Source organism: Mesoplodon bidens (assembly GCF_964165515.1).
Source record: "Mesoplodon bidens genome assembly, chromosome: X".
Classification (NCBI taxonomy): Eukaryota; Metazoa; Chordata; class Mammalia; order Artiodactyla; family Ziphiidae; genus Mesoplodon; species Mesoplodon bidens.
The window spans coordinates 119,828,068-119,855,433 of record NC_138163.1 but is presented as its reverse complement, the minus strand read 5'-3'; the positions used below and the strand labels follow the sequence as shown (position 1 = coordinate 119,855,433).

Genomic DNA, 27,366 nt, shown 5'->3' with positions numbered 1-27,366 from the left:
TCTGTTTAGTTAGAAAACATATACTCACATTACTTCAGTTATAAGTGAATAGGCTCAGCTTCAGCACCCTAAGAACCCTGTAAGTAGGTTTCTCTCTCACAAGATAACCCTCTGTAGGCCCCCAGCAGGGAAGGGAAGCAGGATTGGTCTTATCACCACTTGTATGTTCGTCTGGCCCTAGCCCAGTGGCTTTTATGATTCAGAAAACCTGGTTCAGATAGTTGACTGCCCTTAGAAAAAAAGGCACACATTCATAAAGCAAAAGTGCATTATAATATATTGCATGTGTGCCTTTTCTCTTGAACTGCAAGCAATTTGAAGTCAGGGTATTTGTCTTATACTTGTTTTGTGACTCGCATAGAACTTAGTATATGCCTGTGTAGGTGGTCAATAAATATTCCTTGGCTTGAGAAATGTTCAACTTTTCGGTAATTTACTTTAAAAAAAGCTTTATTGTGGTACAATTCACATGCCATACAATTCACCCATTTAAAGTGTACAATTCAGGGGTTTCTAGTTTATTTACAGAGTTGTACAACCATCACCATAATCCAATTTTAGAACTTTTTCATCACCCCAAAAGAAACCCCATAGCCATTAGCGGTCACTCCCCACTACCCCCTCCCCAGCCCTAGGCAACCACTAATCTATTGAGTTGGCCAAAAAGCGCCTTCCATTTTTAAGTAAAAATAAAAGATGCGTTTTTCATTTTCACCAAGAACTTTTTGGAACCACGTATTCACCCTTTTGTTCCACTACCTGTTGCCATTTTTCAGGCAACTTCATAATTCCATCTTACCAAAACTTTTTATCTTTTTGAGCAAATAACTGTTTCAGGTGCCTTTTAGAGTCTTCCAGGGAATTGAAATTTTTTCCATTAAGAAGAATTTTGTAAAGACTGAAATAAATTGAAATCCAAAGGTGCAGTGTCTGGTGAATACGGCGGATGAATCAGAACTTCGCAGCCAAGCTGTAACAGTTTTTGCCTGGTCATCAAAGAAACGTGGTCTTGCGTTATCCTGATGGAAGATTATGCGTTTTCTGTTGACTAATTCTGGACGCTTTTTGTCGAGTGCTGCTTTCAGTTGGTCTACTTGGGAGCAGTACTTGTTGGAATTAATCGTTTGGTTTTCCAGAAAGAGCTGATAATACAGGACTCTCTTCCAATCCCACCATATACACAACGTCACCTTCTTTGGATGAAGATGGGCCTTTGGTGTGGTTGGTGGTGGTTCATTTTGCTTGTCCCACGATCTCTTCCGTTCCAGGTTATTGTACAGTATCCACTTTTCATCGCCTGTCACAATTTGTTTTAAAAACGGAACATTTTCATTACGTTTAAGTAGAGAATCGCATGCCAGAATACTGTCAAGAAGGTTTTTTTCACTTAACTTATGTGAAACCCAAACATCAAAGCAATTCATATAACCAAGCTGGTGCAAATGATTTTCAGTGCTCATGTTGGATATTTTGAGTATGTCAGTTATCTTCCACGTGGTATAACATTCATTGTTCTCAAATAACGTCTTGATTTGATCGCTGTCAACTTCAACTGGTCTACACAACCGTGGAGCATCTTCCAGCAAGAAATCTCCAGCACGAAACTTCGCAAACCATTTTTGACATGTTCGATCAGTTACAGCACCTTCTTCATACACTGCACAAATCTTTTTTTGCGTTTCGGTTGCATTTTTACCTTTCTGGAAATAATAGAACATAATAGGCCGAAAATGTTGCTTTTTTCCTTCCATCTTCCAATATTAAAACGGCTACACAAAATTTCACCAATTTTGATGTCTTTTTTTAAATGCACGCTGATAAGACAGCTGTCACATACAATCTAACAAAATTGTTTCAAATGAAGTTAAAGACCATTAAGTGCTACTACTAGAGCCATCTTACGGAAAAAACTGAACAAACGTTTTGGCCAACCCAGTACTTGCTGTCTCTATAGATGCTCCTATTCTGGACCTTTCATATAAATGAAATCATACAGTATGTGGTCTTTTGTGAATGGTTTCTTTCACTTAGCACAATGTTTTCAAGTGTCATCCATGTTGTAGCATAAATCCGTACTTTGTTTCTTTTTATGGCCAAATAATATTCCATTGTATGGATAGACTGCATTTTGTTTTATCTATTCATGAGCTGATAGACATTTAGGTTAGCTAGGTGACCTTGGACATGTTACAGAACCTCTTTGGGCCTCAGTTCCTTCATCAGTAAAATGGTGCTCTTGGCAATTCAGCTATATCCTAGGGTTAAGTGAGATAATATATGTAGAGCTCCTGAAGCAGCACTAGCACCCAGGAAGGGCTGTAGGTAGACAAGTTCATGAGCATCCTTGGGCATCATGTGAGTCATTTGCCTTCTCATTTATACCATTGATTATATAATAAGTTGGTGCCTTTGCTTTTGTTTCTGGCATAAATTATAGAATATTTTAAAACATTTAGGGCATTTATAAGACAGTTGAATATTTGATGAAATATTTCAAGAAATATTAATTTTTTAGGTGTGATATTGGTATTGTGGTTATTTTTTTAAGGTGTCCTAGCTTCAAGAGAGGTATTTTGAAATATCACACATGATATGAAATGCCTTGTGGGATTTGCTTCAAAATTATCAAGACGTAGGGCAGTGAAAAAGATCAGGCTGTGTTGAGAAGTGTTGAGGCTGGTGATGAGTGCACTAGGATTCTCTGCACTGTGCTCTGCACTTCCGTCAACGTTTGCAATTCTTCATAATAAAGTCGTAAAAACATAGTCCCTTTAAAAAAATGGTTCTGAAGAACCTAGGGGCAGGACAGGAATAAAGTCGCAGACATAGAGAGAGAATGGACTTGAGGACACGGGGAGGGGGAAGGTTAAGCTGGGACGAAGTGAGAGTGGCATGGACATATATACACGACCAAACGTAAAATAGATAGCTAGTGGGAAGCAGCCGCATGGCACAGGGAGATCAGCTCTGTGCTTTGTGACCACCTAGATGGGTGGGGTAGGGAGGGTGGGAGGGAGATGCAAGAGAGAGGAGATATGGGGATATATGTATACATATAGCTGATTCACTTTGTTATACAGCAGAAACTAACACACCATTGTAAAGTAATTATACTCCAATAAAGGTGTTAAAAAAACATACTCCTTTTTATCATCTCATTGTTTCTTCACAAAAAGTCTCACTAATTTTTTAGAGAGATTTTAACCATGAGTCAGTGTAAGTAGAGAAGTAACGGAGAGTTCTTGGCAGTTGTTAGGGCAGAGGGCTGAAGCAGCACCCAGGTGAATCAGAGGATGAGGCTGGATGCTGGAGGAGAGCAGAAGCCGTCGTTTTGAGCACTTACTGTCTGTGTGGCTCTTACTGGACTTCTTACATCCTGCCTGGTCTTGGCATCGTTCCGTACTTCTGTTGGTCTCTCTAATGGGGGTGTAAATTCCTCAAGGGCTGGAATTACTCTCATCCAAGCTTGCATCACTCCTCTCAGGGACAGAAGTTTCATACCAAACACTAGCAGAAGATTGTGTGCAAAACAGTTGGATCAGTATTTGAAAGAAAGAAACTAGAAGTTTGTGCCTCCTGCTTTCTTTGGCCTTTTTAGTCGAGGTTTTGACCCTGGGCCAGGTCGCCTCCCACCCTCTCCCTCTTCCCGCGCTCACTCACAGCTTTATCTTCACTCTTTCTCCTGCCCCTTTTGACTTGATACCCAATGAGTCCACCAGTTACCATGAACACATTTTACTCCATCCTCTCATGTAACCATTCCTACCACTCATCTGGCACAACTTAAAGCCTGGGCTCCTGGCAAAGCTGTATCCCATGATGATCATCCCCCCATGCCCCTCTGCCACGGGGAATGTCACCTCCCCCAGCACACTTCTACCCTCACGCTCATGGGCCGAGGGGCAAGGACTGCGCTGCTCCCTGTTCCCCACCGCTTCTTTCAAACCGTGTTTTTCATTTCTTAATAGCCTCTTTCCTTACGACAACAGTGGAGGCTGGTTTCAGATTCTGAAGCTGCATGAACCCGCAAAGCAACTTCCACGTCATCAGCTCTTCTGCCACCTTCATTCCCTTCATAAATCATAAATCATACCCACAGCACACTGAGGACGCTTGGCCTGTACATACTTTCTAGAATGCCCTGATGCTTCTTCCACTTGGTGAGACATATGCTTACTAAGGGTCACTTACTTGTCCTCACACTGTTGGTGTAAGTTATACCACATGAATATGTATAAATATACATAATTTATATATACGTTATGTAAACTGAAGAAATGTGAGTACAAAAAAGAGACTTATTTCCCTAAAAATCAAGTTGAATGCTTTGGAAAGCCTTGATAAAGCAGAGATTCTTACAAATGTAAGGAAATGATTGTGAACAAGATAACTTTTAGGTGACAGGGCAGCACTGAGTAAAAATCCCAGAAGGCATCTGCACTCGGATTGCTTGACAAGTATCTTTAAGTTTATTGCACTCTAAAGAAATAGGAATTGGAATTCGTAGATGTGTGTGATATTGTTTATCTAAGAAGTATGATCTGGAACCCCAAGCTGACGCCTCTTCAAAGGAGAGACATTGGCCTTATATGAAAAGATTGGTAGAGGAATAAATTGTGTATTCAAATGTGTATTTTAAGTTAATGTTTACAATTGTAGTCATTTTATGGTTTCCCACTATCCACCTTTTTTGTCAGTCATCCAACTTCTGTTTCTGTTTTGGTCAGTCAAGGGGACTAATACCATATTACCAAAATAATAAAAAGTGCTCATTGAAGAAAATTGAGAAAATGTGGGAAAAGAGGGAAGAGACTAAAAATCACCTGTCTTCACAACCCAGCAAGAACATTGTTTCATATTGAATTCATACCAACTTTACAGATAGCAACTGTGAATCATGTGTCTCTTCATATGAAATCCATAGTACTTGTGTATTACCCCATCTCCAGCGCTAATGCCCATCACACACCACATTCCTGGATGAATTCAGTGTCTGATCTGCTATACTCATAACCTCTATATTCAAATACTTTTCCCAGCTAGGTGTATATAATCTTTATTCCTCAATGAGATATTAGTCTTAAATCAGTTACCTTTCCTACCATGGCAAAATTGGCTAGGCACCCTAGCAGGAAGCCTGAAGGTCTCTTTCCTCCCCGTGGACAAAGCATATTTTAATAGCTTTCTGTTTCATGCCCTGTGGACCCCACTTTTAATTCTCTAAGTGTCTGCATACCCAAGCAGAAGCTCTTTCTGGCTCAAAATAAGACTGAGAAAAAATAAACAAGGCAGACAGCACAAGCTATCAGAAGCCCTGGAAGTTCTTCCGTGTCTTCTAGCAAAAAGGCACTGGAGTCTCCACCCCAAGTGCCCCAGGGACAATAGTCAGAGAGTCCCACAGGGCCCACGCCTCCCCAGCTCTTCTTCCCAATACCCCCGAATGCTGTCAAGGAGAGGAAGAGATGTGTGTCAGCTTCCTTCAACTCTCAGTGACGTCTTACCATTCCCTTCCTCTTTTGAAAGTAGTTGGTATTTTTTCACTGGTTTTTCACCTTCTCATACCTTCTGAGATTTTTCAGCTAATCTTCTTTACAATGTTGTGTTAGTTTCTGCTGTACAACGAGGTGAATCAGCTATATGTATACATATATCCCCTCCCTCTTGGAACTCCCTCCCCCCAACCTCCCATCCCACCCATCTAGGTCACCAGAGAGCACGAAGCTGAGCTCCCTGTGCTATACAGCAGGTTCCCTGTAGCTATCGGTTTTACACATGCTAATGTATATATGTCGATCCTAATCTTCCAGTTCATCCCCCCCTCCCCCCCACCATGTCCACACGTTTATTCTCTTCATTTGCATCTCTATTCCTGCCCTGCATATAGGTTCATCTGTACCATTTTTCTAGATTCCACATACATGGGTTAATACATTGTACAATATTTGTTTTTCTCTTTCTGACTTACTTCACTCTGTATGACAGACTCTAGGTCCATCCACATCTCTACAAATGACCCAATTTCGTTCCTTTTTATGGCTGAGTAATATTCTGTTGTATATGTGTGCCACATCTTGTTTATCCATTCATCTTCCAATGGACATTTAGGTTGCTTCCCTGTCCTGGCTATTGTAAATAGGGCTGCAGTGAACACTGTGGTACATGACTCTTTTTGAATTATGGTTTTCTCAGGGTATATGCCCAGTAGTGGGATTGCTGGGTCGTATGGTAGCTCTGTTTTTAGTTTTTTAAGGAACCTCCATACTGTTCTCCTTCTGTCTCTTTTTTTTTCCCTTTTGTTTTAGGAAACCTGATTTACAAGGTGTAGGGGTTCTGAGTTTTAATGATAGCTCTGCTATTGATTTCTCAGCTGTGAAGGTCCTGCATGGTTTAAGCATAGTCAGATGTCCAGACCCAATGACTGGTGTGTGTGTGTGTGTGTGCGCGTGCGCGCGCACCCATGCGTGCCTATGCACGCACACGTGCGTGTTTTATAGCCTTAGGAAGCCTTAATGCACTAACAATGATTCCATACTTAGATCTCTTGAGACAGACTCTAGGAGACTTATGTGGAAGAGTAGGGACACTTTTTATTTTTGACTAGACAGTCGTGTAAGTGTGTAGAAGTGGGCTGCATCTTGCATCATTGTAATTGACTGTGCAGAACACTGAAGCACGCCTCCTTGCTGCTTATTTAGCACATTAATACCTGCCTTTACACGTCTGCAAATTATAGCCTCGTTGCAGTGAATGCTAGAATCAGTGTTGTAGAGCAGCTCCTATTATCCTCTGGGAGGTGCCTTCCATTGTGACCCTTTTCCCTCCTTTCTGTGTAAGAAACCAGGAAACAAAATGGAAACTCCTGTGATAAGATCGTTTTAAAGGTACAAACTTAAATACTTGGCACAGAAGGCAGCTCTCACAGCGACGTTAGCTTGCCTGTGTTGTGCCTAAATGCTCTTATTGCTCGGCTTCGCGTAACAGCACACAGACGGTATCAGGAGAGCGTGTCATATCCTGGTTCAGAAATAACATCTTGTGCTGTCACTTCGGGCTCTTCAGATTGCAAGTAACAGAGACCCACTCCCACCAACTCAAGACACAGATGTCTTAAAAGAACCTAGTTGGCCCCATGGTAATCCTAGGGCAGGAACCACTTTGTAGTCGGAGCTATAGAAATTGGAACTGGGAAACAGAAAGCAAGGGTTTTTTCCTGTGTATCTTAGTAAGTGGGTTTGTCAAGTCACAGCCCCTCAGCCCCACTCTCTTGTCTGTAGACTGGCAGCCGTTTTAGGGCAGCTTGTTTAGGGCAATGACAGGCACTCCAGGCCTTCTAGATCATCATAACTCTAAGTGTTGCCTTTTGCCTTCTGCCCTGCCTGAGTGTCTCCATCCTGAATTTGCACAAGATGAATTTCTCCGGCTCAGCCCGTCTTTTTGCCCACAACCGCAGGTTTTAGGACTCCAGTCAGCCTGTGGATTGGTCGCCCTTACATTAGATGTTCTGCCCCCCACTTCTCCAGTTGGCTGTGCTTTGGGCAGTGGGAGAGGGTCTAGCACTTAAAAAAAACCCTGATGCTTCCCACTCGGGATGGGTTTTGGGTAAGTGATGATAGACATACCTTATTAGAATTGCTTTGTGACTTAAAAGCGGTTCTTTTTTTTTTTTTTTTTTTTTGGTTGTGTTGGGTTTTTCTTGCAGCGAGCCGGAGGCTACTCTTTGTTGTGGTGCGCGGGCTTCTCTTGTTGTGGAGCATGGGCTTTAGGCATGCGGGCTTCAGTAGTTGCAGCACGCGGGCTCAGTAGTTGTGGCTTGCAGGCTCTAGAGTGCAGACTCAGTACTTCTGGCGCATGGCCTTAGGGCTTGAACCCGTGTCCCCTGCATTGGCAGGTGGATTCTTAACTACTGCGCCACCAGGGAAGCCCTTAAAAGTGTTTCTTAAAAGCTGCATACATTGTAAAGCAACCATACTCCCATAAAAATTAATTTTAAAAAATAAATAAAATGGAGTAAAAAAAAAGCAGCATACCTGTGACTCTGATGCTTTGTGGTCGTATACGTTTACCTTGTTCAGACTTTTTTTTTTTTTTTTTTTTTTTTTTTTTGCGGTACGTGGGCCTCTCACTGTTGTGGCCTCTCCCATTGTGGAGTGCAGGCTCAGCGGCCATGGCTCACGGGCCCAGCCGCTCTGCGGCATGTGGGATCTTCCCGGACCGGGGCACGAACCCGGGTCCCCTGCATCGGCAGGTGGACTCTCAACCACTGTGCCACCAGGGAAGCCCCAGGCATTGTTTCTTAAACTCGAGCTTTATGGTTTTTGGTATCCTGTTCATGTTTGCTTTTCATGTTTGTTTTCTCACTCAAATTCATCTTTGTCCAGTCTCTTATAAGATATCCGTAAACAAACAATGGCATGTATTTGTGATAGAGGCTAATATTGGATTGGCCAAAAAGTTCGTTCGAGATCATACGGAAAAACCCGAATGAACTTTTTGGCCAGCCCAGTATTTGATAGCAGGGTCCTCTGGTGAATTTTGAATAGGAAAATCTTCTAATAAAAACATCTAATAAAATAGCGTCCATACACTATTAAATTTTCCTGTGTGCTTCTTAAAACTGATTTGTGGCTACAATGGATCTGTTGGGCTGGTTGCCATGTGAACCTTCACCTTACTCTTTATGGCTCAGTCTTTTTTAGTCTTACGTGTTTATAGTTTGGGTATTCTATCCTGGGGATGTAGAAATGTGCTACACCTACAGGTTGTTTTCTTTTTTTAAAAAATTATTTATCTGTTTATTTATTTGGCCATGCCAGGTCTTAGTTGCAGCACGTGGGATCTTCATTGCGGCATGTGGAATCTTTAGTTGCAGCATGCAAAGTCTTAGTTGTGGCATGTGGGGTCTAGTTCCCTGACCAGGGATCGAACCCGGGCCCCCTGCCTTGGGAGCATGGAGTGTTAGCCACTGGACCACCAGGGAAGTCCCTACCCCTACAGTTCTGTTTGTTACTTTATCATCAATACCTTATTTCCCTTGAAAACAGGTTCTTAAAACAATGAAAATCACTTATGTTCAGTGCCAGTAATAATCATTTCCTGATATTTCCTTTTAAAGATTGGGTGGTAAATAGTGACTCAAATATATTACAGATAAAAGTAATTTGATAAATTATCGTATTTTAAGGTTTTTGTTTCTATTTAAACAATAGAAAAGTTTTATTAGAAAGCTTATTATTAGTAGCACTTGCATTCTACTCTAGATATAAAGGAAGTGAATTTTTAAGCCAGTAGTTGAAGTTTGGTTGTTATGTTGGTGATTTTTTAAAAACTTTTCCATTCTTATGGTATTTTACTTAAACAGAAGTATCCTATTTGAGTATATATGTGCTGTCATACTCCTCAGTACCCCCATGATCATTCATGGCGTGGGAGCGACAGTGATAGAATTAGCATGACCCAGCCTTGACTTTCTAGGCCAGTGGTCTCCAAATCTACCTTCTCTTCAGAATTTTTTAAAACTATGGATTCCCAGGCCTCAACACAGAGCTACTGCATCAGCACCTCCAGGGGTTCATTTAACCTATACTTCTTTTTTTAACTTGCTAATGAATTCTACACACACACACAGGTTTGGGAACCACTCTAGCCCACTAGTTCCCAGTCTGACCAAAAAGAACATCTCGAATCAGTATAATTGATTGAACCTAGAGAATTTTTGCATGTGCAGGGTTGTTCCATTTAACAGAAGCCCAGTGGGTGTGTATTGTGCCCAAGGCATTATGATGTGCCACAGGAATTTATAAAGATGCATATGAATATAGCTTTTACCAGTACTGCCCCCAAAAGACTTTCGGCTGGCTGGTACATGTGAGTCTCATTGTCATGTCTTGAGTTTTTCAAGGATCATAATGCGGTTGTTAATTACAGCATTGATACACTGTAATTTGTGGTAATGCTTGAAAAATTCTTATTCATGTGGTTTCAGGAGCCATACTGAGTCTTTGAGTTTCAAGTTGGCTGCATCTATCTGGACTCTCCTATCTTCCACATGTTACATTTGTGTCATACTTTTTCTTAATAATGCTGTTATAATCTCACGCTATTGAGCAAGCTAATGCCATGAGGGACTAGCACATTTAGTGGAGTTGGGCTCGTTTCCTGTTTTTTTTGGTGAATGGAAGAGCAGTTTAAACATCTTTAAAGGTGTTCTGTCCTTGGAGGAGTTGTTTTGTGGAGATGTATTGGCATTTTATGTGGATAACGAAACATCATTTTTAGATTTCAGTATTTATTGGTTTAAGTGTTGGGAGTTCTTGGTCAGCTTTGTGCTGTTGTGTCGCTAGGTGGAGATATAGCATTGTTTGGTGGTATAGCCACAGCACAGAGAGTGAATCTTGATTTCTTTTTCCAAAAGAACTGTACAGATGTTTGATGAGTTTTATTATACCCTACGAAAAAAACTTGCGAACTTAATATAATTCTAAATTGTAATTTTCTTTGTTAGGACTTAAATACAGTCCACTTTGATGTCTATTTTCACACCGATCAACTCTTTTTAAATTTTTTTCTCCTCTTGCTAACGTTTCCTTTGGCTATCCTTCATTATTTCATCTTTTGTCAGAGAGATTCTGATGTCTCTATCTGTGGTTCTTTATAGTGGTTTAATTCTCTTTTTTTAATATGACTATTTATTTATTTATTTTTGGCTGTGTTGGGTCTTTGTTGCTGCGCGTGGGCTTTTTCTAATTGCAGCAAGGGGGTCTACTGTTCGTTGTGATGCGCGGGCTTCTCATTGCAGTGGCTTCTCTCGTTGTGGAGCACGGGCTCTAGGCGCGCAGGCTTCAGTAGCTGTGGCACGTGGGCTCAGTAGTTGTGGCTCGCGAGCTCTAGAGCACAGGCTCAGTAGTTGTGGCGCATGGGCTTAGTTGCTCCGCGGCATCTTCCCGGACCAGGGTTTGAACCCACGTCCCCTGCCTTGGCAGGCGGATTCTTACCCACTGCACCACCAGGGAAGTCCCTATAGTGGTTTAATTCTAAAAGCTTAATAAAGTGAGAATTTTTCCTCTGAGGTCAAATATTATGTAAAATTTAAATTTAGTAGCAATAGGAGGGAAATGAACCAAACCTTATAGTCTGAACATACCCTAATCTTATCTTTTGTATTATTTTAGATTGACATTGTCAATTTTTAATGTATTTAAATTCTGTCAGGCTTATTTTTCCCCCTTTCTTCCTTCCTTCCCTCTTTCCTCTTACTGCTTGAATCTTAAGTATCTACTCTATGCACAGTACTGACATGGGGAATATAAAAGAAGTACGAGCCTGTCTCCAAAGAGCTGATATACACTTGAGGACATTGCAAATGCAATCATGAAGCATTTTAAAGTAATTTGAATATCTGATCTTTAGAAATTGTAAAGGTGGAACTTAAAAAATCTCCTCACTTTGGAAGACAGTCTGGCTGTTCTTCCAACGTTTAAACATACAGCTGCTATATGATCAAGCAATTTTTCTCTCCTAGGTCTATATCCAAGAGAAGTGAAAACACATCTTCACTAAAAAAACTTGGACATGAATGTTTATAGCAATATGAATGAACATGTGAACGTTCATTTGTAATATCCAAAAAGTGGAAACAATCCAAATGTCTGTTGATGGATAAATGAATAGACAAAATGTGACATATTTGCATAATACAATATTAATTCAGTAATAAAAAGGAATGAAGCACTGATGCATGCTACAATATGGATGACCCTTGAAAACATTATGCTAAGTGAAAGAAACCGTCGCAAAAGGCCACATATTGTATGGTTCCATTTATATGAAATGTCCAGGATAGCAAACCTATAGAGACAGAGTAGATCCGTGGTTGCGTAGGGCTGGATGCGGGGGTAATGACTGTTCATGGTTATGGAGTTTCTTTTGGGGGTGATGAAAAATGTAAAATTAATTGTGGTGATGGATGCATATAACTCTGCGAATACACTAAAAATCATTGAATTGTATGTGTACTTTAAATGGATGATTTGTATGGTGTGAGAATTGTATCTCAATAAAGCTGTTTTTTTTTAAAAAAAGTAGATTATCAAAAGGTTTAAAATTTATCAAACCAAGGAATATTTATTGACTAGCTAACAGGCATGAAATAAATTCTGTGTGAGTTATGAAACAAGTGTAAGACAGAAACCCTGACCTCAAAATGCTTACAGTTCAAGAGAAAAGCACACATGCAGTGTAAAATAATGCACTGTAGCTTTCTGAATTTGTTTCCCATCTTTTGGAATGTACCTTCCTGAATTCTGTCTTCTATTCATCTCTGTAATGGCTCTGATCTTCTTACCCTTTGTCCTTTTTTTTCCCTTTCAAAAGCAAACTGTTGCTCCTCAGACTTTGAGAAAATAACAGCCCCAACCTGTTACCTTTAACTAACTTAAAGGACATTTTAAAAATGTTTTAATTTTATTGAAGTATATTTGATTTAGAGGACATTTCAAAGCAAGAGTAGTGTCTCCAATAACTTAAATTGTGTGGCTCATGGAAACCCGTTCATTTAGCAAATACTTGTTGATGTTTCATTTACAAATAGTTGGCAAATCTTAAGATGGTTGCCATTATTATTTTTGAAATTACAGAAAATATCTTTTTGGTACAGTTTAGTCAGGTTGCATGCTGTCCGGAAGTATAGTCTTGAGTTTATAGATTTTTCATGAAAAATGCCTCTTAGGAATATTTAAAAGTTAAAGCCATGTTTAGTATAAAGCTGGCTATGTCATCATTAGTGCAGTATTTTGATATTGTCGTGGTCATTAAAACTAAAAGGGAAATTTTGGTTCAGTTATTGTAATTCTGTTGTAGCCAAAAAAAGGCTATTTTTTAAGGCAGTAGTTGATTAATTCTAAATCTGTCAGGTTACAGATTGTCCTTGTTTCTTTATTCTATTGAGTCTATCTGTCTGAGTCCATGCTGTTAGCGCAGCAGCTAAACTTTTTTCTCTCTTTGCAGATGCATATGAAACTGCCAAGATGCTTTGTGAACAGTATTATCTGGTAGCTCCAGAGCTGGAAGTTGAAGAATTCAATGGTAAAAGAAAAATAATTTCAACCTTAAATACAAAGAAGCTGACTAAAAAACTGATTATACGTGAGCTGTATTTCAGTGAGATCTTAAAATTGTGCTGCTTTTTCATCTTTCTGTGGTTTTAAAACCTTTTTTATATCTCTGGTCAGTGAGTTTTTGTACAGGAATGTGTTATCTATTAGAACTCCAAGCTCTTGGAACAGAAGTAATCAAGGTGGAAGATGCACAGAGATGTAAATAAGCAGTTCTCAAAATAACCAGTGCAAACAGTCAATAAACATGTGGAAAAGTGTTTACTAATCAAAGAAGTACAAAGAAAAACATAGAGGAATGCCATTTTTGTCTTTCAAAGTGGCAGTGATTAAAACATTTTAATGCTTTGAATTGCTCCCCAGAAAAATACTCTGTCCCCCAAATTTACACATTTCTGATGTACGTTTAAATTGGTATAGCCTTTCTTTAAAAAAACAGGCTAACAATGCTCTTCCTCTTTGGCCCAGTAAGTTAAAGTAATAATGGTTATATTCTTTGGTCCAGTAAATAAACTTCAGAAAATTTATTAAGAGAAAATAGAGGGACTTCCTGGTGGTCCAGTGGTTAAGACTCTGTGCTTCCATTGCAGGGGGCACGGGTTCGATCCCTGGTCGGGGAACTAAGATCCCGCGTGCCCCTTGGAGTGCCAAAAAATAAAAACAAATACATAAAAAATATGCGAAAGTCATTAGAAATTTTAAAAAATCTATCAAGAACCAATACTTTAAAAAAAAAAAAGGAACAAAGACGCAGATCTAGAGAATGTACTTGAGGATACAGGGAGGGGGAAGGGTAAGCTGGGACAAAGTGAGAGAGTGGCATGGACATATATACACTACCAAATGTAAAATAGATAGCTGGTGGGAAGCAGCCGCATAGCACAGGGAGATCAGCTCTGTGCTTTGTGACCACCTAGAGGGGTGGGATAGGGAGGGTGGGAGGGAGACGCAAGAGAGAGGAGATATGGGGATATATGTATACGTATAGCTTATTCACTTTGTTGTAAAGCAGAAACTAACACACCATTGTAAAGCAATTATAGTCCAATAAGGATGTTAAAAATAAAAAAGGAAATAGAGATGTGCACAGATACATGTATAAGAATGATGATCAGAGTAGTTTTCTTACAGAGAAAAATTAGAAAACAACCCAAGTTTTCCACAATAGGGAATTATTTAAATAAATTCTGGTATACCCATAAGATAGAATACTATGCAGCCATTCAAAACAATGCTTTAAAGAATATTTAATGTTTGAGAAAAGTTGAGTTTTTAACCACAGGCTATAAAAGTTTGTAATAGTGCAAGTTCATTGGATAATAAGTTGAAGGATTTATACCACCAGAATACAAACAACAGCGCTCTGGATAGGGGGGTTTTAGCTAATTTTTGTATTAGTTGTGTGAAACTATATTTACATGTTACTTTTATTTTTTTATTTGTAAGTTATGAAAGAGACATACTTATCTCTAAAAATACAAACATAGAGTAAACAGTGAAAGTCCCCACTACTCCGCTCCCATACAGAGTTTTGTTTTTTACATAAATGAGGCTAAAACCATGCATGTTCTTTAACTTGTGTATTTCACTTCACCTTAAAGATCTTTGCATGTGTTAGTGTCATTTAGAGATTATCCATAGTGTAGATTATCATAATTTATTTAATCGTTTCCCATTGGGTGGATTTCTGATTTTCCCGTATTCCATATAATGAGGCATGAAGGGTGTGTGTGTGTGTGTGTGTGTGTGTGTGTGTGTGTGTGTGTGTGTGTGTGTGTGTGTGTGTGTGTGTGTGTGTGTGTGTGTGTGTGTGTGTGTGTGTGTGTGTGTGTGTGTGTGTGTGTGTGTGTGTGTGTGTGGTGTGTGTTTGGAGCGTGGGAAAACCTATGAACGTGTGGAAGTATTTCTGTAGGCTAGATACTTAGAAGTGTGGAACAACTGAGTCTTAGGGTATGGGGTCTTAGGGTATGGCATTAAAGATAAACCACATTCCCTCTCAAAAATATTCCAAAAATCGATTTCTCTTATAATGAGTTCAAAATGTGAAGACTTCAGGCTGCCGTCGTAGGACAGCTGCCCCTACGTTCTACTAGGAGGTGTGGAATCAATGCCACTTTCAAAGTCTGTTGGGTTCTCTGAGAAGAGTTGCACCCCTATTTTGAAGAAATATACCTCTAGCGCCAAGTGGATTTTGCTTGAGCATTCCTGAGTAGAAGCATCTTAATATTCTATTTCTTCCTACTGGCTAGGTGGAGGCTGACCTCACTGTCCCGATTTCTATCTGTCAAACATGGAACTTAAACTCACCGGTGGTAATTAATTACTCGTTTGCATGAATGGTAGCCTCACTCACTCTGAAGGCCAGAGCAGCGAGCCTGGTCTTGCTGATTGCCGGGTGCCAGCCAGGTCAGCACGTTCCTTCCCCGCGAGGCTGTCACACCTGGCGGTGCACCTCACCAGGGGAGAAGCTTTCCAACCGTTCTTGGCACTGTCTCATGCGTGGTTTTTGAAGCCCTTTTTCCCCATCACTAAGAGAAATGGTGGTTATAGGTAGCCTCTAGTTTCCTGTTGCTTTGGGGGATGTATTTATGATTTCTCTTATTTCTTGAATGCCAAAGCTCTTTGTGAGTGCGGTTAAGCACTGCAGTTGAGCTCTAACAAGCTCCGTGTTAGAGACGGAGGTCAGAGGTCGGTCCTGAACGCCTTAAGCAGACATGGGCTTTGTCACGGAGAGAGAGTGTGTGTGTGACTGTTCTCCAGCGAGGAGTCAGATCCAGATTCTGTGGATTCATTTTCAGAGCCCGTGTGAGCTAGCATAGCATCCCCTTTCAGGATGCTTCCATTCCCTTGTGCTCTGTACTTCGGAGGACTGACGCTGCCATGAATCCCAAAGAACAGTTTGTTGCTACCTGAGAATTTAAGTTCTGTGAGTTTGCCCTATGATCTCTTTTTCTGAAGTTTTGATTTTTTTCTTTCCCAATGCAGACCCCTGAGAAAGTAGTAAATAGGATTATGCAGAACATACTGTGTGAACACCATCAGTATTTACAGTCATCACTAGCATTCTGAATATTGGGAGCTAGCTGTAGTGAACTTCTTTTTTATTCGTTTGGTAACACATTTCACAGGAAGATTAAAAACAACAGAATTTTATTTACCTTACGTCAGGTTTCAAATATTCCTGATTAGCTACCCGCGGCAACCCATGTGGGTTGCTCCAAAGATGGGTAGCCATTCTACCGTGCTTGTTCTCAGCATTCTCATTCTCCTGAGAAATCAGTTGCCAAAGCATTAAGCAAATAAACATTTTTACCTTACGTTTTCGGCATCTGTATGGTAAAGCAACATGGCTTACAGGAAAGAGGTGAACTTTGTAGCCAGCCAGGTGGTGGAAATCTGGGTTCTGGCACTTAGGAGACAAGTCACCTTGCTGCTGCTGACACCCAGCTTCCTCCTCTGTCAGCTCTCCTTGTGAGGTGATAAAAGGATAATGTTTCTAAGGCCTCAAGCAGAACACCAGGCATGTGCTGGAAACTGAATAAAGGGTGGTTACTGGAAGCCAGGGTTGACTCGGGAAAGATAAAGACGTATGGTTGCCACACTTGCATTTTCTCACCATTTCTAGATTAGTCTTTCCTGTCAAGAGGTTGATTTATAGCTTCAGGTTTGGTTAGAAAAGTAAAGATTTCAGTTCGCACTATGTAAATTTTGTTATAAGAGGGTTCGTAGAAAAGGTATGCATCTATCCTGGAGTCTTTGACCTCTAGTTTTCTCAAATTGGATACTTCTGTGGATATTTTTAGTCAGGTGGTTCTACACAAGAATAAAAAAGCCATTACTAGTAGCTCTGTTAACACTGTCGAAATTAATTTTTTAGTAGTGGTAATAGCCAACATTTATTGGCTGGTTACTATGTGGCAGGCTCTATGTAAACTAGTTTATCACTATTATCTCATTTAACCCTTATGTTAACCCAGTGAAATATGTACAGTGCTCATTTTAGAACTGGAACGCTGGAGGCCCAAATGTGTTAAATTCCTATTAATATACAGCCCTCCCTTGGTGTCTGCAGGTGATTGGTTCCAGGAACCCCCGGGAATTCCTAAATCTATGGATGCTGAAGTCCCTTATATAAAATGGCATAGTATAGTCAGCGCTCCATATCTTAGGCTTCCGCATCCATGGGTTCAACCAACCGTGGATCAAGCTTCTCTTATATTTCTCTTAAATGAATTTTTTCTGCTTAGCCACCAGTTTTTTTCATGCTTGTAGGAGAACTGTCTGACGATAAAACTCTTTATATCCTATGTAGAGTTCTTTTGGCATTTATTAAATGTCGTTTCAACTAATGGCATTTGGAGCAATGACTCTGCAAATAGGGACTTTATTATTTCTTGAGTCTTGAGCATGAAAAACCTGGACCATTTTTCCATTGACTTTTTTAAATGTACCCTCAGATGGACAATTCATATTCCATTTATGTCTTATTTTAGAAAGCCAGCTAACATCTATTAAGGGTCTACTATGTAAAAGCTCCTCGACCCAGGATTAGGGAAGAGTCATGGACAAAGACATGTGACATGGTTTTAAAAGGAAAGAAAGCGACTTCCCAGGTGGCACAGTGATTAAGAATATGCCTGCCAGTGTAGGGGACACGGGTTCAAGCCCTGGTCCGGGAGGATCCCACATGCTGTGGAGCAAATAAGCCCGTGCACCACAACTACTGAGCCTGTGCTCTAGAGCCCGTGAGCCACAACTACTGAGCTCACATGCCACAACTACTGAGCTCGCATGCCACAACTACTGAAGCCCACATGCTTACAGCCCATGCTCCACAACAAGAGAAGCCACCACAAATGAGAAGCCTGTGCACTGCAGCAACACTCACCACAACTAGAGAAAAGCCTGTGCGCAGCAACGAAGACCCAACGCAGCCAAATAAATAAATAAATTTATTTTTAAAATAAATAAATAATTAAAAAAATAATAAAAGGAAGGAAAGACATCTAAACTATAATGTTCTCAAAGAAAAGTACAAGTAATTGAGCAAGCCGTCAGATGGCTCCTAGAGAATGCTGGTTGAACTGAAAAAAAAACAAACAAAGCTATCAAAGGTGTTTTAAGTTCCCTGAGATCTGGAGCGAAAAGGTTGATTTCAGAAGGTTATTTATAACTAATCATGCCCTTTGGTACAAGATAGACTAAGCATTCAGTGTGCTCCTAGGGCTCCGTTAAAAAGACAGTAAAGGAATACAAAGAAAAACAGCAAAGAAACCATGGGGACTCGTCAGCGGGCCATTGATCCCACCTCCTGCCAAAGGGTAACGAGATAGAAGTACACTGGTGCTTAATGGGACAGAGCAGAAGAAGCCACGAAAGAGGAGGCTGCAGCAGAAATGGCATCAGATGATCCTGGAGGGACTCTGGGAGCAGCACTGGGAAGTGTCAGGGACTGGATAGGGAAGGTCAAAGGTGGGGGTTGATTGAAAGCTGGTCTCAGGTGGAGTAAGGATGGGTGATGGGGGGCAGCTTGACTCTGGCTGTGCTCTGCCTGCCAACATCCACGAGCATTTTCCCCTGGGCAGAAATCAAAATCAAAGTAGTTTCTTCAAGAACCTGGGAAAAACTAGGGCTGTTCATGTGAGTGTCATCATCCCAAAGTAAAGCCCTCGTCATTCAGGCATTCGGGGGACCCTCTGCTCAGAGGCCAGCTTGCTGTCCGCTCATCCTAAAGCCAGTGGAAAAGTCTTGACCAGGTACACAGAGCTCCAAGTCAGCCTTCCCACTTAGGAGAGAGCCGTAGGGGGAAGTCAACACCAGCTCTCTCAAACAAATAATCCAGTTCCTCATACTTCAACAAGAATTTTACAACCAAGATGTATCAGACCTCGGGCGAAAAACCAGCAGCATGAATGAAAACCTGACTGACGTTGAACTTCTCAGCTGCGCTGTCATGGTCAGAAGACCCCTCTCCCCCTGCCTTTTTTTTTTTTTTTTGGCTGTGTTGGGTCTTCGTTGTGGTGCACGGGCTTCTCACTGCAGTGGCTTCTCCTGTTGCGGAGCACGGGCTCCAGGCACGTGGGCTTCAGTAGTTGTGGCTCGCGGGCTCTAGGGCACGGGCTCAGTTGCTCTGTGGCATGTGGGATCCTCCCGGACCAGGGCTCGAACCCATGTCCCCTGCATTGGCAGCCAGATTCTTAACCACTGCGACACCAGGGAAGTCCCTCCCCCTGCCTTTCTAAATGCTGAAAGAAAATGATTTCAAATCCAAATTCTGTACCTGGTGAAGCCTCCAATCAAGTGAATCAGAGGTATAAGGACTGAGAAATGTATTTCCCATGCATAGCTTTCTGAGGTAGTTTACGTGACTGACCTAATGGTGTGTATAATGTAGGTATAAGAAATAGCAAAAAATATTCTAGAACTTCAATCAAAAACAATTTGAGGATGATGGCTGTGCAGCATGTTTGGAAAGCAGTCGATTCTAGTTTGAAACATCTTAAAGAATGGAATGGATCCCATGCAATAGAAAAGAGGCTGGAAGATCTCAGTGATGTGACGAGGAAAGCATATGTCTCTCGTCCAGTTACCCAAGAAGAGGAGTATCAGAAAGACATGGTCCAAATATTCGGCAACCTAAAAATGTAACATGATTTTGAGCAGTTGGAGGTGGATAAAGTGAATCCATTTCACCTTAAGGCTGGTGGTATTCTCCTTCAAGTGACACATGACTCATGACACGTTGGACTCATAGGGAAAGAAATGTCATCCTGGTCTATTCCTGTGGCTGATCTGCAGTGAGCAATATTTACCTGGTTATGTTACCAACACAATCAGTGTTCACCTTTTTTATTTTTTCTACAGGGAACCCACTTTATTTTTTTAATTTTTATTGAAATATGGTTGACATATAATGTGTTAGTTTCAAGTGTACAGCAAATATTGTACATGTATATATATGAAGCAACATGTAATATTAGATAGAAAAGAATTTCACATGCTGAGAATCCATAGGAACTGATAATAAAAGTCAGAAAGTTTTTTTAGTTTTAATATTTTTATTGAATATAGTTGATTTATAATGTGTTAATTTCTGCTGTACAGAAAGTGATTCAGTTATACATATATAGGCATTCTTTTTCATTATGGTTTATCACAAGATATTGAATATAGTTCCCTGTGCTATACAGTAGGACCTTGTTGTTTATCCATCCTATATGTAATAGTTTGCATCTGCTACTCTCAAACTCCCATTCCTTCCCTCCCTACCCCTCCTCCCCCTTGGCAACCACAAGTCTGTTCTCTATACCTGTGAGTCTGTTTTTGTTTCGTAGATATGTTGATTTGTATCGTATTTTAGATTCCACATATAAGTGATATCATATGGTATTTGTTTTTGTTCTGTCTGACTTCACTTAGTTTGATAATCTCTAGGTCCATCCATGTAGCTGCAAATGGCATTATTTCATTCTTTTTTATGGCTGAGTAATATTCCATTTTGTGTGTGTGTGTGTGTGTGTGTGTGTGTGTGTGTATACACACACCACTTCTTCTTTATCCATTCCTCTGTCGATGGACATTAGGTTGCTTCCATGTCTTGGTTATTGTAAATAGTGCTGCAGTGAACATTGGGGTGCATGTATCTCTCAAATTATGGTTTTCTCAGGGTATATGCCCAGTAGTGGGATTGCTGGGTCATATGGTAGTTCTATTTGTAGTTTTTTAAGGAACCTCCATACTGTTCTCCATAGTGGCTGTATCAATTTACATTCCCACCAGCAGTGCAAGAGTGTTCCCTTTTCTCCACACCCACTCTAGCATCTATTGTTGTAGATTTTTTGATGATGGCCATTCTGACCGGTGTGATACCTCATTGTACTTTTGATTGCCAGCATCACTCTTCTTGCACTTTGGGGCCACTATTAAATAAAATAAGTGTCACTTGAACATAAGCACTACAATACTGTGACAGTGATCTGATAACCAAGGTGGCTACTAAGTGTCTAATGGGCAGAATCTGTTGGACAAAGGGATGATTGACGTCCTGAGCAGGACGGATCAGGAAGGCATGAGATTTCATCACACTACTCAGAACTTATGAATTGTTTGTTTCTAGAAATTTCCATTTAATATTTTTGAACCTCGTTTGACCATGGGTAACAGAAACTGCAGAAAGCGAAACCACGGACAAGGGGATGTTGCCGTATATAGTACTTAATAGTTTAAAAAATAACTGATCATCAAAAGGTTCAAGATTTAGAATCAAAAACTCTTAGTTCAGGTGTCCAGTTCCAGGCCTCGTCCATTATGGCAGGCAAGTCGCATAACCTCGGCAAAGCCTGTGTCCCCAACCACCCACCCTGTGAGCCACACAGTATTGTCATGAGAGTTCATTTGGGTAATGTATGTGCAAGCTCTTTGTAAGCTGCTAAGAAGCAAACAAATGATTGCTCTCCTTTCTATTACTGTTAATTACTCACTGTATTAGAGGAAGTAGTTAGGTTGAAATCATAACATGGGTGTTCTACTTGAGAAAGCTTACGTAGTTTTGGTCTCTTAATGATTTCAGGTCACGAGGAGGAGGCAAGCCTAAATTTTCTATTATCTACTCTGTATCCTACTCTGGGATTCAGGGTTTCTCGGATTTTCCTCAGAAGATCCCTGACACAAGGAGAAAGGACTGTAGGTCTCTGGGAGTTGGTCTGCTAGCTGCGAGTAGTATGCCTTGTTTGTCATCATTTAACAGAACTTAACATTCCTGTTTAGTCCAAGTCTCCAAGAGGATGTACCCCTCTACCTCTGTGGCTTCACACTCCCCTGGCTGACCACTGGGGTCAGTGGTGGTGGTGGAGGGTGTCCCCCATTTTGAGAAACACCAAGTGATATTTGGATGACCTTATGTAATGCTCTGAACATTAGGACATAGGTGATGATATTCCAGTTTTGCTGAAGTAAGTTCCAAAGAGAGAAATTTGCCTAAGGTCACATAGCTGGTAAGTGAAGGAACTGGATTTCACCCCAAGTTTGTTGGACTTCAAAGCACATGCTTTTGCTCAGCCCTGCCTTTAGAGTTGTAAGCCTACGTTGGCCTTTTGTAGAGTTCTTTTTTTATGTACTTGGAAGAAAGGATGCAAACAACATTCTTGACCTTCTTCTAGTTTTGATCCTTACTCATTGACGGTTTTGTCTCTGTTTTCAGCCAAAGCTCCAGACAAACCTATTCAGGTAGTTTATGTACCCTCACATCTGTTTCACATGCTATTTGAGTTGTTCAAGGTAAGTGGAATTTAAAAACATGGAAAGAAGTCTTCATTTTAAATTACTCTGATTCAGGGCATAATGGATTCATCAGATTAGCATAAGAAAAAGGTTTTGCATAACCATTTAAAAAATTCTATTTCTGATACCCTGTGGGTTTTATAACTTGTACACTCTGAGGTGAAAATTTGCTGTGTACAGTATAGTCTTCATGAATATTAGTACATGTTGATTTTGAAGCTTAATTGTACTTTAGTGGCTTTATGTAAAATCCATACTGTTTTTCCTTCAGATATGAGCTTAGAGATGCTTTTTAGTTTCCAGATCTGGCAAAGGCTTTATTGGTGGTAGCCAGATCAAAATAAAAACATGTTTATGCATCTTTATGTTTCTGCACATTCACCGTGTCGGTGCCTTAGCAGTTGTTCCAGTCCTGAAAGATACGTTAACACTTTTACACATTTGAGTCAATTTAGAAAATTCGGAAGATCTGACAGAGACAGGGGGCAAAGATGTGGAAGGGCTGGACCAAAAGAAAAAAGACTGTCTGTACCTTAAGCTGTTGCTTTTATTAACCAGTCGCTAATGGCATGTAAGTAGCAGTATTACAGGCACAAGGCATGTGAGCTAAAATTTCATTTCTTCCAATGTGTAAAACCCTAAACCAAACACCTGAAAAATCAGTTATGCTGACTTGCTTCCCAAAATTATGTTACTGATGTGACACTTAAGGTTGAGATGGGCATTCAGTTGTGAACTTGCTCTTCAACAGCTGTGGCTTTTTCAGAATTTCTTTTCACCTGACATTTCTTCTACTTTTTTTTTTTTCCAGCCAAATGATTAATTTTTGTGGGAAGCATGAATCCTCTCAGGTTTTCCGCCTTCTTTAGCGGAAGGGTGCTCTGTTAGTGCAGACTGGTAGTGGGAGTTAAAGCACACGTCAGTGAGCCTCTGCGGCCTCATTACACGTGATAAAAACGTCCCTCTTGGTTAACAGTTGAATAATCTAAATACCCTAAAGTGAAAAAGAAAACAGGAAGGAAAGGAAAATAAGCATTTAGTATGGTGGATGAGACTAAAACGAGATAAAAACAAAGTAAAGCATCAAGAAATTTTTCCTTGTTCTGAACACACGTTTAGTTAAGTTCTTTAGAGGGGAAAAAAGTGCCATATAAATCCAACTGGTATTTGCCCCACAAAAGGATTGTTGTGTATCGGTAATCTTTTGCTAGTTTCTTTTTTTAAAGTTGTAGTTTGTGAGTTGGTGGCATGCTCAAAAAAAAAGGTTCTATGATTTCAGAACTCAATGAGGGCGACAGTTGAACTATATGAAGATAGAAAAGAGGGTTACCCAGCTGTTAAAACCCTTGTTACTCTGGGTAAAGAAGACTTATCCATTAAGGTAACTGCTTTATTTGTACGTATACTTGAATTATCAGTTAATTTAATAGTGTGTAAACATTGAGGAATCAAAGGGAAGGGAAGAGAACTGACAACTGAGTGTCCTATTTGTAAGTACTGCATTTGATCCTTGGCTTAAGCTACCTCGTTTAAACTTCATTGGAACCCCATTTTTTAGGGAGCTGAACAAGATCTCAAACCCAAGCGTATCGGATCCTAACCCCACTTGCCCGCCTCCTTTGTTTTACACTGTTCACAAAGGGACCATATTTCGTTGGGGGTTCAAGCCCTTGCACGGTTTAGAGTAATCTAGTATGTACTTTATTTAATGAACTCCTTGCCTCCTGCTAAGCATAGATTGATGACCTCTTCTTGTTTTTCTTCCTTTTAACATTTTGTACATTACAGATAAGTGACCTAGGTGGTGGGGTCCCACTACGAAAAATAGATCGTCTTTTTAACTACATGTATTCAACTGCTCCGAGACCTAGCCTGGAGCCTACGAGAGCCGCGCCGCTGGTAAGCCTCTGAAACTGCTGCTAGAGGAAAGACCATTCACTCGAGAAGGGACAGGCTGGCTCTTCCTCTGGGTTGTCGCATTAGCCTTGTTGCATTTGAATGTTTCCCATATGGTTTGAAGGAGGGAGAATTTTATGCCACTGCTGCTTTCTTTATGACTCTTTTGGACTCAGATTTCTTCTCTGATTTGTGTCTAAGAAACATTCAGAGCTGAGTACCTACCTCCCCAATACAGAGAAAAAATATTTCCCTGTGGTTAAGACTGCTTCCGGAGCACCATTTACCACCTGGCACTCCCCTTGGAGGGGGTGGAAGTTTAATAGCAGGTGAGCAGGGAACAGCACAGCGTGTCTGGCTGCAGCTGGCCCTGGGTACTTCGGCGCTGCATACCATAGAGACCCAAACCACCCAGGACCTTTGAACTTCCCCCGCCAAATTTGTTTATATAATTAAAGTGTTAAATTGTGAACACATTAAATGTTTTATATGAAATAACATAAGCAGGAAACATATAGGTGGCGTATGCATTTTCAGAGCCCTTTCTGTCTCACTGTGGAAATAACCTTCAGGAAGTGAGGAAAGCCTCTGGTTACCATGGCAGCATTTAGATCCTGGTAGGGCCACACTTTCTTCCCCCCGCTGAGTGTTTCTAATTGACAAACAACAAGTGAACCCTTTGTCATTAAGCACAGCAACATATCTGTCAGTCTGCAAAATGGTTCAGGGTGTAAATTTTCATTTTCAAGTTGTACCTGACTGACAAGCACGTAAGATTATATTTTATATGTATGAATAAAATCCAACACTTAACATCATTTATTCTAGACAGGGTTTGTTAACACTGCATATGGAAAATGGAGAGGAAGTCGTTTACGTAGGATTCAAGAAAATTCTTGAAAGATCAGTTTGAAGGCCATTGCCTTGACTAGTTTCTGGTACCTACTTAAATAAATGTCAAAAGAAAAAAAGACACTACAAGCAAATCTAGAACCTTCCACAATTTTTTTAAAAGGAATATGGATCGTCTGTTACAGGTCTCAAAATAGCATCTTGAGGGCAGCTGTGATGTCATCTTTTTTTTAAAATGACACTGAGCAATTGAAGTAAGAGAGCTCTAAAAAATGTGCATCCCACCTCCCATTTTATAGATGAGGAAATGAGGTTACTGGTTTGCCCAAGGTCATTGAGCTCATTATCGTCAAGCTGGCACTGGCCATGTCTGTATTCTTTCCAGTGTGCCTGGTGGCTCTCCATTTGAAGAAATGCTTCCACTGGCATCTCTCCCAGTTAGTTAACACTCCTCAGCTTTTAAGCGGGCGTGTGGGTATGTACTACTAGGAAACGTTAACTCCTTCATCAAACACCTTACTATGTTACAGCTCTGTGCCGTGACACACGCATTTCTTTTTCAGAAATGTCCTCCCAGACACTGTTGATCCTTTGACACCCTGTCAGTGGACTTAATCAGAGGGGTCGAAGCTTGAGGAACAGCCCCTTCCCCTCCACCCCAGTGTTGGAAATTAGTCTCAATTGTCCCTATCAATATCAGAGACCTTTTTTTTTCTTCCCTCAACAACCTGTTACTGACAGTCAGGGTTCTATGACATAGAGGTATAGGAGGGTACTGGAATTGTTTTCTTGTCTCTAAGAATATATGGACTACCACGTGTCAAAATATCGCAGCGTTCCCAGAGCCTTAGGAAGTAGCTCTTAGGAGATTGCTTTCTTTTCATGTGTTAGCCTTGGTACGATTAGATTTCAACTCCCGTGCTACTCAGTTGAGCAAAGAAATCATAGTGGAACTTTGGAATGATGTGGTTTACTTTGGTTTCTGGTTCAAATTCCACTTGATTTGTGATTTAACAATGCTAGCAATTTGCTTTAAAGCGTTCAAAAAGCATTAGTCAAAAATCAGAGTATTTCTGTTCTTTTCCAAACATGTGAGAAGTATTTTTGCAGGGTGAAAACAGATTGTTTGCCATAGATGAGCATATACATCGTTGTAAAGTTTGGATCAATAATTTATTTGCTTTAAATATGAATCAAGAATGTATTTTAATCTTACAGATGGTCCTCAGACTCAAGGTGTTAGCGTTTTGTGCCTGTCTCACCGTATTAATTTTCTTTTCTCGATAGGCTGGATTTGGTTATGGCTTGCCAATCTCTCGTCTGTATGCTAGATATTTTCAAGGAGATCTAAAGCTCTATTCTATGGAAGGCGTGGGTACTGATGCTGTCATTTATTTGAAGGTACTGCATTTCATTTCTGTTACATGAAGGCATCTTTACTGTTCAAAGCTATAAGTTCTGATAACTAATGGAGAATAGCACTATATCATCTCCTATATTCAGCTCAGATTTACTCCAGTTTTACGTGAAAACCAAGTTATGTCCTACCCTTGATTTTATGCTCAGATATAGCAAAATAGGAAACATGGAGAGGTAAAAATTTAAATATTGATTTTTAAAACCATAATTCTAAGTTGTGATTTTTTAAAAAATTGTATACCCATTGAAAGGACGAATCTAAAAGGAGACAGGTTTTCATAAACTGAGTTCTTTTAGTCTTTTGTTTTAGAAACTTGCCGGCTTTCCCAAACTTGCAAGAATTCAGTGCTCATAATACGGTTACCTAAAAGTCTGATCGAATAACAAAGTTCTCTGTAAAACAAGTTTTCTCATTGATTGGTGGAGTCAGACTTTTATTTACATCTAAAGTCTAGAATATTTGGAGTATTTTTTGAATATGTAATATGGGCACATAGTACAAAATTTTAAAGCTACAAAAGGGAAAACTAACTCTCTCCCGTCAGTGGCCCAGAGCCACCTGGTTCTCTTTCCCAGGGCTGACCATAGATGCCAGTTTCATGTGGATCCTCAGGGAAGTTGATTCTGCATTGATAAAAATATGGGGGGAAATCTGATTTTTTTTCACACAAATGATTATTTTAGCACTTTGCTTTTTTTTTTTTTTACTTTCCAACATATCTTGGAGATCTTTCCATATCAGTTCATACAGAACTGGCTCATCCTTTTAACAGCTGCTTAGTGTGTTATATGTTATATGATAAGATAACCA

General features: G+C 40.3%; 1 protein-coding gene across 1 annotated transcript in view; it reads left to right on the top strand.

Moving 5' to 3' along the window:
• The window catches only part of PDK3 (pyruvate dehydrogenase kinase 3), a 75,015-nt gene that overhangs the window by 38,530 nt on the left and 9,119 nt on the right, over positions 1-27,366 (top strand). Inside the window, exons 6-10 of the mRNA XM_081222374.1 lie at positions 13,003-13,080; positions 22,309-22,385; positions 23,668-23,769; positions 24,177-24,287; positions 26,424-26,537. Of these exons, the coding sequence (XP_081078500.1) occupies positions 13,003-13,080; positions 22,309-22,385; positions 23,668-23,769; positions 24,177-24,287; positions 26,424-26,537 (482 nt within the window). The remainder of the gene's footprint in view (positions 1-13,002; positions 13,081-22,308; positions 22,386-23,667; positions 23,770-24,176; positions 24,288-26,423; positions 26,538-27,366) is intronic.